General features: G+C 34.4%; 1 protein-coding gene across 6 annotated transcripts in view; it reads right to left on the reverse strand.

Moving 5' to 3' along the window:
* The window catches only part of LOC138327145 (uncharacterized), a 129,906-nt gene that overhangs the window by 55,369 nt on the left and 57,170 nt on the right, over nucleotides 1-17,367 (reverse strand). For 5 of the 6 annotated variants that reach the window (XM_069273134.1, XM_069273132.1, XM_069273129.1 and 2 more), the window contains exon 4: nucleotides 16,712-16,762. The exons of the other annotated variant lie outside the window; for it this stretch is intronic. In XM_069273134.1, the coding sequence (XP_069129235.1) occupies nucleotides 16,712-16,762 (51 nt within the window). The remainder of the gene's footprint in view (nucleotides 1-16,711; nucleotides 16,763-17,367) is intronic. 6 annotated transcript variants of the gene reach the window in all.

The following is a 17,367-nucleotide window of genomic DNA, read 5'->3' on the forward strand; positions in this document are numbered from 1 at the left end:
TAAACAAAACTGTTATAAACACAATGATCTTCCTAGGTCAAACAATCTAACGACAACAAGTTAGCTCCCCTGATCTACCACAAATTACTTCCCCTGAATTTTTACCAAAATATTGATATTCTCACACACACAAAATCCAAAACGCCCTTAAAACAATGCCTCATGCTTGATGCATGGCCATATTTTGCTTATATCCAGGATGTATCTGAAAAAAAAATTGGGGGGAAAAGGGAGAATTAAAACTTTTGAATTACTAAACATATCTGTTTTTTGTTAATGCCTAGCATTGTAGATGTGTCAAACTTGTTTATGTTATAACCATTTCCTCTCATAAAAAATATTCTACCATTCCTGGTGTTTGACATAATTGGTTTTGTTTTAGTAGGAAGTTTGCCAGAATATTATTTGCATGACTACCTGTGTCCCAATGACATCCTTAGCTTTATCAGCCTGTATCTAGTCCACCAGCTATTTCAATTCTTTGCACGCTTGATGTCCCTATAGTTAACATGGAGCTGGAAATTAAAATATATATTTTGCTATAGTCTTCCTGGTCCACCACAGGAAACCTTACCGTGTTGACAGTGGTGAAAACAGATTTAAAGGTATCGCCAGGTAGTAGGCCATCATAGGTATAAGAACACTTAATGGGACATTAAGACGAATCTATTTTCTGTGGTATGCATTGAAAAGCCTTGACATTTTCAAAAGAAAGACATAAAATATAAAGTAAGGCTTTACCAATAAACTTCAATCCGTTCTCAAAGGAGGTAAATATAAAACCCAAAATAGAGGTGAACTCTAGATTGATCTGGAAATGTTCAATTACTGACCTTGTTATGAACTTACAGTTTTCTGCTAATCACAGGTTCAATTTAAATCTATAGAAGGCATATTCACAATATCATACTTTTTATTACCATGGAAACAAACAGTTGTTGCTATGAACTACAGTAAGTACACACATGCTATGAGCTGCTGAGCAACGTGACAATTACAACCTTACCAGAAATAGCATACAAAATCAACACATTATATATGGCGTGGTACAACTGATTTAAGAAGCTTGTTGATTGAACATTCTCAACAAAAATATGAATAAATCAAACTTGTTTCTCTATTTGAAACTATTACGGCTGGTTAAGGGTTTAACATTGCCAGAGGCCTGGCTGTCCTGGAGATGGGTTATACTGTAATCTGTTGTCAAGGCAGCAGTAGCTACACTGCCCTCCTCCTTATTTGGAGTACAATGCCGACAGATCTGCCAACCTTATAAAAACCTATTTATCTACTGTCGCGTAGGTTACACAAGACACAAATCTCCATATATGTACATAGAAGTATGCATTAGACATTGACAGCAGAACTAAGGTAGGCCTGTTAGGCCAGAGCAAGCATATACATGCTGACAAATAAGTCCAGATATGGCTTCAGAGCTCAAGTATTAAAACTAGGTTATGTCACTCATCAAAGATATGGCCTCAAATCTGTTTCTACAGCTCCAATCATTTATTCCTTCAGCGTCCATCTGATCTATGATTTAGAATTTAATAACCTCCAGCATTTCTCATCCAAAATTAGTAAAAGCTGTTAATTTATCTAAAAGTAAATATGAACTCTCTAATTTTATTTTTCAATTCATTTCTTGATTCAAATCATCACAAAATCTTTAAAGTTTGACCAATCGATAAAACATGTTTACATCTTCATTATGACAAGAGGAAAAAATACAACCGGTTTCCATAGAAACCAGGCCAACATAGCAGGGAATCAAAAGATGGAAATTGCCAGTGGTACATACAATACTTTACAGTGCTGTTTGAGAAACAGCACCTTGGGCGAATATTTGATTCCATATATAGGAGAAGATTCCAATCAGCTCTTTGAGAATTCTAACAGGGACGCTATTGCAGTATCATTTAGCAGGTGGTTAAAATCCAAGTAATGATGAGCTCAAATATTTCTAATTGCCTTGCAAACATGTTATAAATAAAGAGCTTTCTTAAAAGATATTTGTTACAAGTAATAGCAAGAGGCAAAACCAAAAGTACTCTATCCTTGCATGACAAGGATAGGAATACAAAACTATTACACCAACTCACACTGAATTCCATCATTTGAATTCTCAACACGTATACAAATAATTATAAAAGACGCATTGACAGATGTTGCCATTGTACACGGTTAAGCTAACCATACTCAGTAAAACTTGTAGTCGTCAGTATCAACATGATAATGACTGTGTACAGGTCATATTCCACTACTTAAAACGAGGAAATTGTTACACCATCCTGAATTATCATAAGATCATGTACATTCAGGAAGCTGACTCATGTTATATGTTTTATCATAACTAGTTTATATTAACTACCCATTTTGTTAGATAGGAATGGAAGGACATGATAGCATGACGATTGATATCCGACTGGTGTCACTTGGCTGGCAGTAAAATGCCTCACCTAATGATGTAGGGGAGACAACTCCAATAAGGAATTGGGTTTAATTGCTTTCCTTTTGCCTAGGGGAGCTAATCCATACAATTTTTTATTTTATTCTAAGAGCTTTTGAGAGATTCATTAAATGTAAATCTGTATACAAAAATATCATTTTAATCAATCATGTTCAAGGCTATTTAGTCTAAAAAATTTAAGAATATTGATTTTTTTTTAAATCTATAAGTACTTGCCAATGTCAGACTCAGTAGCATTTTAATGAAGAGCTTTTCATATGATGGCCATTTTGCAGAAAGTATTTATTTTTATCACTTGATCAAGGATCAATAAGTAAATATACTTTGTGATTCAATTTATAAGGGAAATAATGTGGCTTTTCACACATACAATGAATAAACATTACCCTAAAAATATGCTAGTTAAAGATGCTCCACCGCCGACAGACCAAAAATGATATTCATCATTTGAACAATAATTGGTGTTTAATCGTGTATATAATAGTCTAATTAACACAAAAAATAATATAAAATAATTTATTTTGCCTTTGGTACATGTGCATTCAGTAGTTCATTTCATATAGGATATAGTGGTACGGATTTTTTTCGGGATGCAATTAATGATTTTTAATAGTTTTAACTTGAAGTAAAATTAGAAGCTCAAACTTTTCATTGGTGGTAATGGTGTAAAGTAAGTAACTTTTGTAACTGAAGAAAAATACGAAATCGTCAGCTCCTGTTTTTAATAGTGAAAAAATACCATTTGTCAGCGGTGGAGCATCTTTAACAACTTTTGTTTACTTTAAATGTAATCAAATTCTAATGATAGATGAATGCCAGCTAGGATTAATATGCAGTCATTACTTTGTTTAGGTTGATGTTGAACTTGAAATCTTCACTGAATACAGAAATCAGATTGGTTTTTTTCCCCGCTAGACATCCTGTTAACAGACATGGTAATTTAAATAAGTTTTCAAGGTAGAAGAAAGCTTAAACACCCCCAAAAAACCATTAATCTAACTTCTCCATGTTGTAAAACACTTTGAATGCAGACCACATGTATTATGCATTCAGGCTCAATACGATGAATACCAGAGATGTCTTTTTATCATATCTAAATCACAAATAAAAGGACCAATGTTGATTGCTAATTTTGACTAAGTGATTTAACAGTCAAGCTGTTACTGAGGGGATGAAGTAGTCAGAAGTACTATATCCAATATTGGAGATAATTAATAGGTATAGTTTGCTGTCATGGGCAGTCCAGTGCATTTATGGTCACTAATACATGGGCAGTCCAGCATATTTATGGTCACTAATACATGGGCAGTCCAGTGTATTTATTGTCACTGATACATGGACAGTCCAGTGTATTTATGGTCACTTATACATGGACAGTCCAGTGTATTTATGGTCACTAATACATGGGCAGTCCAGCATATTTATGGTCACTAATACATGGACAGTCCAGCATATTTATGGTCACTAATACATGGACAGTCCAGTGTATTTATGGTCACTTATACATGGGCAGTCCAGTGTATTTATGGTCACTAATACATGGGCAGTCCAGTGTATTTATGGTCACTAATACATGGGCAGTCCAGTGTATTTATGGTCACTTATACATGGGCAGTCCAGTGTATTTATGGTCACTAATACATGGGCAGTCCAGTGTATTTATGGTCACTAATACATGGGCAGTCCAGCGTATTTATGGTCACTAATACATGGGCAGTCCAGTGTATTTATGGTCACTAATACATGGACAGTCCAGTGTATTTATGGTCACTAATACATGGGCAGTCCAGTGTATTTATGGTCACTAATACATGGACAGTCCAGTGTATTTATGGTCACTAATACATGGGCAGTCCAGTGTATTTATGGTCACTAATACATGGACAGTCCAGTGTATTTATGGTCACTAATACATGGACAGTCCAGTGTATTTATGGTCACTAATACATGGGCAGTCCAGTGTATTTATGGTCACTAATACATGGACAGTCCAGTGTATTTATGGTCACTAATACATGGGCAATCCAGTGTATTTATGGTCACTAATACATGGACAGTCCAGTGTATTTATGGTCACTGATACATGGGCAGTCCAGTGTATTTATATGGTCACTAATACATGGGCAGTCCAGTGTATTTATGGTCACTAATACATGGGCAGTCCAGTGTATTTATGGTCACCAATACATGGGCAGTCCAGTGTATTTATGGTCACTAATACATGGGCAGTCCAGCGTATTTATGGTCACTGATACATGGGCAGTCCATTGTATTTATGGTCACTAATACATGGACAGTCCAGTGTATTTATAGTCACTAATACATGGGCAGTCCAGCGTATTTATGGTCACTGATACATTGACAGAACAGCGTATTTATGGTCACTGATACATGGACAGTCCAGTGTATTTATGGTCACTAATACATGGGCAGTCCAGTGTATTTATGGTCACTAATACATGGGCAGTCCAGCGTATTTATGGTCACTGATACATGGACAGTCCAGTGTATTTATGGTCACTGATACATGGACAGTCCAGTGTATTTATGGTCACTAATACATGGGCAGTCCAGTGTATTTATGGTCACTAATACATGGACAGTCCAGTGTATTTATGGTCACTAATACATGGGCAGTCCAGTGTATTTATGGTCACTAATACATGGGCAGTCCAGCGTATTTATGGTCACTAATACATGGACAGTCCAGCGTATTTATGGTCACTGATACATGGGCAGTCCAGTGTATTTATGGTCACTGATACATGGGCAGTCCAGTGTATTTATGGTCACTAATACATGGGCAGTCCAGTGTATTTATGGTCACTAATACATGGGCAGTCCAGTGTATTTATGGTCACTAATACATGGACAGTCCAGTGTATTTATGGTCACTAATACATGGGCAGTCCAGCGTATTTATGGTCACTGATACATGGAAAGTCCAGAGTATTTATGGTCACTAATACATGGGCAGTCCAGTGTATTTATATGGTCACTAATACATGGGCAGTCCAGTGTATTTATGGTCACTAATACATGGGCAGTCCAGTGTATTTATGGTCACTAATACATGGACAGTCCAGTGTATTTATGGTCACTTATACATGGGCAGTCCAGTGTATTTATGGTCACTAATACATGGGCAGTCCAGTGTATTTATGGTCACTAATACATGGGCAGTCCAGTGTTTTATGGTCACTAATACATGGACAGTCCAGTGTATTTATGGTCACTAATACATGGGCAGTCCAGCATATTTATGGTCACTGATACATGGGCAGTCCAGTGTATTTATGGTCACTAATACATGGGCAGTCCAGTGTATTTATGGTCACTAATACATGGAAAGTCCAGTGTATTTATGGTCACTAATACATGGGCAGTCCAGTGTATTTATGGTCACTAATACATGGGCAGTCAAGTGTATTTATATGGTCACTAATACATGGACAGTCCAGCGTATTTATGGTCACTAATACATGGGCAGTCCAGTGTATTTATGGTCACTAATACATGGGCAGTCCAGTGTATTTATGGTCACTAATACATGGGCAGTCCAGTGTATTTATGGTCACTAATACATGGGCAGTCCAGCGTATTTATGGTCACTAATACATGGAAAATCCAGTGTATTTATGGTCACTAATACATGGGCAGTCCAGCGTATTTATGGTCACTAATACATGGGCAGTCCAGTGTATTTATGGTCACTAATACATGGGCAGTCCAGTGTATTTATGGTCACTAATACATGGACAGTCCAGTGTATTTATGGTCACTAATACATGGACAGTCCAGCGTATTTATGGTCACTAATACATGGACAGTCCAGTGTATTTATATGGTCACTAATACATGGACAGTCCAGTGTATTTATGGTCACTGATACATGGACAGTCCAGCGTATTTATGGTCACTGATACATGGACAGTCCAGTGTATTTATGGTCACTAATACATGGGCAGTCCAGTGTATTTATGGTCACTAATACATGGGCAGTCCAGTGTATTTATGGTCACTAATACATGGGCAGTCCAATGTATTTATATGGTCACTAATACATGGACAGTCCAGTGTATTTATGGTCACTAATACATGGGCAGTCCAGTGTATTTATGGTCACTAATACATGGGCAGTCCAGCGTATTTATGGTCACTAATACATGGACAGTCCAGTGTATTTATGGTCACTAATACATGGGCAGTCCAGTGTATTTATGGTCACTAATACATGGACAGTCCAGTGTATTTATGGTCACTAATACATGGGCAGTCCAGTGTATTTATGGTCACTAATACATGGGCAGTCCAGTGTATTTATGGTCACTAATACATGGGCAGTCCAGTGTATTTATGGTCACTAATACATGGGCAGTCCAGTGTATTTATGTTCACTAATACATGGGCAGTCCAGCGTATTTATGGTCACTAATACATGGGCAGTCCAGTGTATTTATGGTCACTAATACATGGGCAGTCCAGTGTATTTATGGTCACTAATACATGGGCAGTCCAGTGTATTTATGGTCACTAATACATGGGCAGTCAAGTGTATTTATGGTCACTAATACATGGACAGTCCAGTGTATTTATGGTCACTAATACATGGGCAGTCCAGTGTATTTATGGTCACTAATACATGGGCAGTCCAGTGTATTTATGGTCACTAATACATGGGCAGTCCAGTGTATTTATGGTCACTAATACATGGGCAGTCCAGTGTATTTATGGTCACTAATACATGGGCAGTCCAGTGTATTTATGGTCACTAATACATGGGCAGTCCAATGTATTTATATGGTCACTAATACATGGACAGTCCAGGGTATTTATGGTCACTAATACATGGGCAGTCCAGTGTATTTATGGTCACTAATAAATGGGCAGTCCAGCGTATTTATGGTCACTAATACATGGGCAGTCCAGCGTATTTATGGTCACTGATACATGGGCAGTCCAGTGTATTTATATGGTCACTAATACATGGGCAGTCCAGTGTATTTATGGTCACTAATACATGGGCAGTCCAGTGTATTTATGGTCACTGATACAGAACACCTACATGTTTACTGGGAGATATTCAATATTGACAGCTTTAATTAATACAAGATAAAACCGTGCTCAACAATTGGAAATTTTCCCATATAATAACATATAATTGGCATATCTATTTTTAGATTAGCTGTAATGTCATGTAAATCCCTAACACTGTGTGACTTTGTGATGTTTGTCAAACAAACTAAAACATCCACTCAAATTCACTTTTGACATCTTTATAAAGAAACCATTTTCAAAAATAGATTATATATAGTAATAAACGTGATTTAATATGATCTTGTATTTGTGACTTTATTACTGAAGACATGAACACAAAATTTTAAAATTAACCAAGAGATATGATATCAATGTGGAAAAATGTCTTGCAGGATCCTTTACCTTGAATAATACATAAGAATTTTTTTGTGGCATATTCTTCCATTTTGTTTTCCTAAATAGATTGTATGAAGAAACATAGACAAGAACAGAATCATTGTTTTTTGGGGGGTTTATCTTAAATATGGTATATCAAACTCAGACAAAACAAGATAAAGTAATACTACTGTCCCAACGTGAGGGGAAGACACAACTGTGATGTAACAGATCAAACTAAAAATACTGTAAAAGGTTTAACGAGGAGGGGAAGACACAACTGTGATGTAACAGATCAAACTAAAAATACTGTAAAAGGTTTAACATCATTATAAAGTCATTTAATTTGTCTGTAGTTATAGCTCCTTTATATGTTTTCATACATAGCCCTCCAACTTTGGGTCACGAATTTGAATCAAATGTTGAATAGTTCCCATGCAGGTTCAGTAAGGTACTAACTGCTCGTCAGTGTTTTTTTGTTTTTCCCCCTCCAAATAATTAGGCTTTTCCCCACCTCCTCAAACTAGATAGTAGATAGAGAAGAAAGCTAGTATTAAGGCTTGTATAACAAGACAATGGAACAGACAGTTTTTAATTTTCCAAAGTTTGAAGTGGTTAACTTTAGTGACAGTTTTATAAATTAAAGCCACGTCCGTTGTATCCCTGAATATAAAGTGAACTTTCCCTTGTTATCTTTGTTAGCCTAATGACTCACAATCTTTAACCTTTCACACTCTTTGTATGCTTTTTTTTTTTAAAGAAAGCAAGTTTTCTAGAGTTAACTCCCTTCTGCCACAAGCTTGTGCAAATTATATAGATATGATATATATCAGACTTCACAGTAAAGAAATTGAAAAGATGATGTCTATGAAAAAAAATAAAAGTGAAGCATATCGAAATACATTAAATTCAGCTATTATGTTAAACAAGGAGGCGTAAAGCATGGCATTATCCACAGCACCCTGCAGTTGGTATAAAAACCCAAATACATCAAGGTCAAAGTACCCAATTATTCAAGCATAACTTTAAAGTGAATAGTCGGGCAAAGAAAACCAGTCTAAATGCGTTCATTGGCCTTCCAAAAGTTCTCACATATTAATACAACGGTCAAGTTCTGCTTAGTTTCCCAGTTCTGACCATAAAAGTAAAGAAAAGTTGAAAGCATTGAAAGCGAGGCTGTGTGGAAATGTAACCACGGACATAGTGAGCCGGGAGGACGTTTTAGAATTCCCATACTTTAAATTAATTTCTTCGTACGCAGACAGATTTTGACCAGAGAGATCTTATTTTTCCATTTCATAAGAAATTATACTGGATACATTCACACCATTTTTACCGACTTTAGCCATCCTTGCCCGACTGTTCACTTTAAATGATGTGAGTATTGTATAAAATTGAAAAAAAAAATAACAGCAGGTAACAAAAAGAAATACAGAAACCTGATATAAACAACAAGATGGTGGGCTAAAAAGTTTCATGGAGCTACATTGAATTGTTTTGGAGTTATAGCCCAGAAACAAAATGAAACAGTAATTTGGTATTTTGACTAAGTTTCCATGGTAACAACAAAAAACACCGAACATTAAAGGTCCACAATAGCAAAAGGCACAACTAGGGCACTTGTCTGATATATACATAAATTTTCATGGAGCTGCATTTGAAAGCTTTTGGAGTTATACCAGAAGCAAAAAGAAACAGTAATTTGGTATTTTTGACTATTGGTATTTTTTAATTAGTTTCCAGGGTAACAGAAAATTAAACAAAACAAAAAACAAAAACAAAAAACAACTATGGAAGGTCTACAATAGCAAAAGGCAAACCTAGGGGCACTTGTCGGATGTACACAGAAAGTCTCAAGGAGTTATGTTAAACAATTTTGAGTTATAGCCCAGAAAATAATCTTGGACGGACGGAGCCCAAAGCAATATCCCCCGCAAACGTGTTTCGCAGGGGATAAAAATATAGATGAAATAGCTTTTTTATATTTTGTAACATATACCTTTTAGTCTCTAGCATAAATTTTGTTGAAAGTGCATCAATCCAATGGTCTAGCTTTGGACATAGTGATGCTACATTTCTACAAATCATGACTGAGATATGAACATTTTATACTTTAACAAACAACAAAAACTTCAGCTATTGCTTTCTACTTGATTTTTACAAAGGTATTTCAAATATTAATAGAGAAATAAAACGATAAATAACCCTTGTATCAATACAATGTACTATTTTTATGTGTAAGTATTGATTATTAAGTTAGTGCTGATTTGTGTATTTCCAGATTCTGGCTCCATTTTTTAAACGATAGTAATAAAGATCTTGAAACAATAATGTGGAATTTGTCAATATTTTTTGCTTTATTTTTAACACAGAATGTAGAACAATAGCTTTGTGTAATAATTTACTGCATGGTTAAGTGTGAACATTTACTTCACTGAATTTTTCCTTAATGAGTACACTGTACATATATAATGTTAATCAACTGGCAGGTCATACACTCTAATCATTTTCTGAGCTCACGCTAGCTAATATATATAGCTCTCCAGTTTGCTTAGCAAAAGCTTCGAAAATGAGTGTTCTCTTTAGCAAATAAGAATTTCATATAACAAATTGTGCATTTGCAGCATTCCTTAATGGAAAAACATTAAATCACTAAGAAACACAAAATAATGTATCAGGGAGCTTAGGAAGCGGGGAGGCAGGGGCAATTGCCCCCTCGTTCCCCAGAACGGGGGACAAACATGTCTTTTTGCCCCCCCCCATTTTCGCCAAGTGAAATGTTACAAAAATGCACATTTGAAAGAAAAAATGATCCTCCTGCACATTTTTGTACTTCATTTTAGAAAATCTCTTGCTGCGTGGCGCATTTTCTAAAACGTTCAAGTACATAATGTTCAAACCTTTAATAATGAAAATTCAATACACACGAAGTAGACTAAAAATGTCCATCACGGGATTATACAATTTCAAAAAATGCTTCTTAAAAGATAAATTTGTTTATATGTCTTAGCCAGACAATTAATTCATTATTATTTTGAGTTACACAACAATGTGACGATGGTGTGAATCCGGTATGTTCAGATCCAGCTGGGTTGCATAATGGTAAGACGACACTCACAATTATCATTTCTAAATGCAGGTAACTTTAAATCGAAAAACTACCATGTTAAAAACGCTTAAAAATCATCAAAATACAAAATCGTAATATTTTTTCTCGGCGGGGAAACCCCCAGACACCAAAATATTGTGCCTTCGGCGCTCGCAAATTCAACAAAATTAATGCATCGTAAAACTCATCTCTGCTATTCTAAATCGTACAATTTTTTCGGAGGAGAACCCAGGCCAGGACCCCCCAAATAACAAAATCTTGCGCCTTTGTCGCTCGCAAAATCATCATTCTAAGTTGTAATTTTTTCAGTGGATACCCCCCAAAACTCGCATGCTAATTTGCGTATTACGAAGTATAGAGAACCTTTGGCCCCCCATTACATTTCATCTTCCTACGACACTGTGTATTGTGACTGTGCATCAATTGAAAATCACATTACATATATAAATCCCAATCATTTGTTAGACCACACTCCATGACGTGTTACTTGCAAATTGACCTTCACATTTATATGGCACCGTAACTGATTAACTTATCGACTGTTTTGGACTTGCTATGAAAGCAACGTGACTGAAAAAGAGGGTATGCAGCATGTAAGGAAAAAGTAGTTGAAAAGCAACAGGAGGGAAAGTGGATTGAAATTAAGTTGTGCATAAAAATTTCACAGATGTTGGAGCTCTTATCAGCGTCATTGAATAAAAGGCGAGTGAAGAAAAACTTTCACATTTTTTTGCAAATTAGGATGAAATTATTTTTTGCAATTAGTCAGATAGATTCTTTAACAACAAAATGTGAATGGGTAGCGTGAGCCCAGGCTTTATTTATTATTTCATTATTTTCTGATTGCAATTTCTTGAAATATTTCATAATAATTGCATCAATGCAATGTCAATGACATTGTAACAAACAAAACCTTCATAATCTAAGTAGGAATCAACTAGAAATCTGCATGTCTTACATTTACAAAGTGATAATATTTATAATATATAATATATATCATAATAATATAAAATTACGACATAGAATGACATTATATATAATAAGTTCTCTGTGTAATCTGTCAAAGAGAAGTACATTTAGGTTTATGGTTTTCTAATATTAAGTTCTTATAATTTTGATCTTAATGGTCAAGAAATGGAATTTTAATGATAGGTTTTTAAATAATCTTATTCTTATCACCCTCTGTATTTTGATTTCAATGAGATATTTAAGAATTCTCTAATAAATTCAATCTCAAGGTTATAATCTCAAGGTTATATGACATCATGAAAAAAGCTTAAAATTCATTAATTTTAAGAAATCCAGACTTTTTAATTTTGTAAAACATTTTCCACTTGGCCACAACCAATAAAACAGCTCTTCAATGGATATTTTGTTTTAGATAAAACTTACAAAAAATATTTTATTTTTCACAAAATTAAAATTCATACAGAAAATGTATTACTGACAGTATCCAAGAATGTATTTTCTACTCTATTTTTGTGAAACAAATTGTGCTTTTGTTAAACATATTGTAGTTTTTCTATATCAATATCCTAAAATACATCTGTAATTTTTATGTTCAATATTATTAAAATATGGTTATTAATTATTATCACATTTGGGACAAACACTATAAATGCTTTTCTCAAACTGTAAGGCAAATATTTTCCAAAATGTGTCATTGTCAGTTTTTACATAAACGCTACATCTTTTATGAAACCACTTCCTTTACATATACAAATAAATTAACAAAACATTGTCCATAGTTAACAAAATTAACAAGTGCACCCTCAGATGTAAAATAAGACAGTACTGACCAAAAATGACTGGCTACCTACCGACTGTTGACCATTTCACCTCCACTCCACTGATACAACTTATAAACCATTGATAACAAACAGTAACATCAAAAAGTACACAGATCCTCAGAATCTGGCTCACCAACAATTAAAACAAACAGCATGCAGCTACTGCATCATGCCTCTTTTCTCATTGGTCAAAACTCATACAAATCAGCCAATCAGTGAGCAGAAGCAACAAGGAAGTTGAATTCAGATTTAAATAGTGCGGACAGAAATCAATAATACACTGAAGCTAGCTAGCACAGCTGTGGGAGATATGTAGTCTTAGTACAGTTCTCTGTCTCCAACAAACTCTATATATATATACCCTCCACAACATATCTTCACCTAAACTAACATCATACTTTAATGTAATTATCTTATTTAAAGATGCTCCACCGCTGACAAAAGGTATTTTTTCACTATCAAAAACAGGAGCAGACGATTTAGTATTTTATTCAGTTACAAAAGTTACTTACTTTACACCATTACCACCATTGGAAAGTTTAAGCTTCTAATTTTATTTTAAGTTAAAATTACAAAAAATAATTAATTGCATCCCGAAAAAAATCTGTGGCACTATATCCTATATGAAATAAAGTGCTGATTGCGCATGCACCAAAGGCAAAATAAATTATTTTATGTAATTTTTTGTGTTAATTAGACATATATATACATGATTAAACATCAATTATTGTTCAAGTAATTATCATCATTTATGCTCTGTCGGCGGTGGAGCATCTTTAATATTCTGTCATATCATATGAATTATCTGCATATAATATATAAGGTCTTTGCAAGAAGAACCGATCATTCAAGCAAAATTTGTTTGCTTGTCTGTAATAGAGAAATAAAATGACAAATTAGCTGACAATGTGACATAAGTAAGGAATTCTAGTTACAAATTAGTGCTAAACAGAATTTTGCTCTAATGCCTCATGCAGTGTGAAATTTCCATTATTTTTTTTTTTTTATTTATTTTTATTATACATGTATATCACTATAATATTGCAATATTCTAAATGCAAAATCCATTATAGTTCATGTTAATGACAATGTGATGCAAGAAAGAACCTTCCAGCATTTTTTAAACATTTTTTTTTAGTTTTAGTTAACTACATAAATTGACAGCCTCAATCCACACATATGTCAACACTCTTGTAAGATGTGAAATGATGGCAACTTAATACATTAACACTTTGTATTGTTATAAAATTAGTACATCAAACAAAGTAGTGAGTCAATGACATGTTACTATATACTTGTATCATACAGAAGATGTAGAATTGGTAAACACACAAACCTAGCATTGTTACAGTAAACTAAATAACAACAACCATTCAAATCCAAAAGAGGTGGAGTGTCAGGTATTTTACAGGAGTTGCCTCCCTTTGGTTGGAATATTGAAAATTTATCACCAAATTATTGCATCTGATTATCATATTTTTGCTGTACCATCAATTGAATATTTCTGCTTTGAAGTGCCAACAGAAAAAGTCTCAATTTCTGCAGTAATATTTCTAAAGTGATTGTATAAATATTGCTGGAAGTTGAGGAAGAGATAAACATGTATTTGGTTTCCTCATTAGGTGTTCATGTTAAAAAAATAATACATTAGAAAAATATGGACAGCATATATATGAATATTGTGGCAATATCATCATATTTAATAGGGATATAGTTGTTGCCTGATAGTTCCATTGTTTATCTAGAGCATAAAGTGATAGTCTGATCACAGTCATCCTTGCTCAGATGAAACCTACAGCAACTCAGCAAGAGTTTTGTAGAAAAAAGGAATTCTCAGGAATTGTAAAGAAACATTTATCTGATATAAACATTTCTATAAAGTCAGATAACATATATAAAAAGGATCATGGTCTCCCCTATCGGTATCAGTTATAGTTTTTATTTGAGGTGGCCATATAGTCTATAAGAGTTTAAATTGTTACCAATGATCGTTAGTTGTGTCCTATTCCTAAAGGGGCCAATCTAAGGACAAGTTATGTTCTGAAATGTTCAAAGATAGCAAAAATAGAGAAAAGCTGTTATTGTTGCTGTTTTTTGGACAAGTTTATGCAAAATGCACGACTAGAATACAGACATGTGAAGCTTAGTTTTTGAAGATATATTCAGTACACTTTCTGAAAACAGCACTAACAATGAACTTCGATTTGAGATGACCCATAGGAATGCCATTTTGTTATGTGAGTGCGTGTGATTTTTGTTTTTCCCCCAAACAAACAATAAAAGGATCAAAGCTGCTGATGATAAGTGACAACTTTGACATTTAATGTAACTTGAGGAATTTTTTTTCATAAATGTTTTTTTTTTAAATACTGATGAAAAGAATTGTTTATGGGCTTCCAGACAACATATCATCTGCTGAAGATAATGATACATGTAGGGCTCTTGAAAATAGTTTGTCAGTATAAGAGAAATTCGGTAATTCTGTCCAAAATTGCACTTTTTGTACAAAATGTAACAGTTGATTTTTTACTCAAAAATTTAACTCCTGTTATACTAAGAAAGGTATAAAGAAGCTTGGTATTTGCTATTGGAACGTTGACAGAAACGCTGCCAGAACCACAAGTTTGATGGTGGCTGCGAATAAAATCATGCCAAACAAAATCAGAGGAAATAAAGGCATATCTAAGCTGTTAATGACTGCATGATGGGCAGTGATGGGCTTATGGCTATACATGCTCTGATATGAAATGGATCTTGAATTCTACTTAACTCATCCACAGCATGCAGTTCTTATTCAATATTTTATCAAATCAAGAAGCCAATTTTAATGGTGTATCTGGATTTTAGAAAATAAAATGAATTTCAATTACTTTCTTAAGAAACATGTGTCAAATACATGCTTCTTACATGGTTTTATGCTGTTCTATGAAAGATAGAAAATAAATTATAACACATATCATCATCTACACTCTATGGCTTCATCTGTACTTGGTTGTGAAACTATTCAATTCTGATCTGGCCAGGAATGAAATCTGAAAACTGGAATTCTTAGCTGAAAATAAGACAAATTAAGAGCTAGCATCATAATTAACAATGTAGAATATTGCACAAAATAATCTTTATATTTTATGTTAGATGTTATAAATAGGCCAGAACATCCTGATATTGTCCTATTGCATGCTGGGGTTCTCAAGTCACATACTCTGTAAAGTTATGATTTAGGCCTGTAGGTAATGCATGCATAAGTTTTAAAAGTTTCTGTCATGATGTCTAATACCAAGAAAGTCATTAAGTTGAAAATAATAAGGATGAAATACTCCGATAGCTCGCCAGACGTTTAAATCATTGTTTACTAACCAGCGACCTTGTTCAGTCATGTTTTCATAATTATGCGACCGACTTCCTACTGCGAGTTGACTACTGTCCGATTGTTTACTTGTTGAACGTGTATCAACAAGCGTCCTACAAACACTTCAACTATCGAAAATATTATTTTAGTGCGATAGTGATCAAGACTGGAATAAATTAGGCCAAATATACTGAGAAAAATTGTAATAAACATGTTGCGAATTCTCACAACACTCTCACACGTGGGTCGTATCTTTGTCCGTGAACACGGTATGACAGAAGGAGAAAAGTGTGTTATTGACACAATACTACACAATAAATCTTCTACATTGTATTGTTATATTGCTACGAGGTGAAGGACCCCATAATTATCGGATTATAAGTGATACACTTTAGATTCTGAAGTAGCTGAAAAATACAGGAAGCGATCAAACAATATTTCACCGTTCACTTCCTGGTTGCGTAGGTAACGGTAAAAGTATCATGCGATCCACATCTAGCGCATCGGGTTGTGACAACACATACAGTATTAAATTTCAAACACATAGACACTTCTAGGGGGTAAATAAAACAGTTATCTACCTGCTTCAAGCAAAAGATCGAAGTTACTGGTCTTTGTAGAAGTTGAACACGCTGCCATGTTGTTTGCAACAGATGAATGTCAAAGCATACGCGTAAGAAAATGTGACGAAACCGGAAACTAAATTGGTAAGGAGATATAGTGCTGTGGTGTACTACATGCTTGTTTACTACCCGGACCGGTAACTGTGTCACAACTGAATACTAAATACATTATATTCATAAATATGAAAGATACACACCAAACTCCAATGTTTACGAAGTGGCGATAAGAAAAATATTTTCACCTGGCGAATGGCGGATTGATCCGTGGCATAGGCACTACACTACTGAGTAATCAGTCTCTCGACCCAAAACTTCTGAAACTGGTCATCTTACTTTCATATGATAAGGACATTTCTTATCAGTTCTCTTTGGTTAGACTCGGATATGCCAACACAAATAATTTATATCTACCTCACATAAAGTTAATATTATTACAGCTTCACTTTTCCCCAAGTTGATTTAATTTAAAATAAAATAATTTTTTATAAAAGCTTTCTAAACCTATTAAAATTAATTCTTCTTCTTCTTATAAAGAACACAAATCCATCGATGCCAATGATTATATTGTGCGGATTGGCAGAGGCGTGATTGTGGAAAAAAAAGAGTGAAGTTAT

Source organism: Argopecten irradians, chromosome 7, assembly GCF_041381155.1.
Source record: "Argopecten irradians isolate NY chromosome 7, Ai_NY, whole genome shotgun sequence".
Taxonomy (NCBI): Eukaryota; Metazoa; Mollusca; class Bivalvia; order Pectinida; family Pectinidae; genus Argopecten; species Argopecten irradians.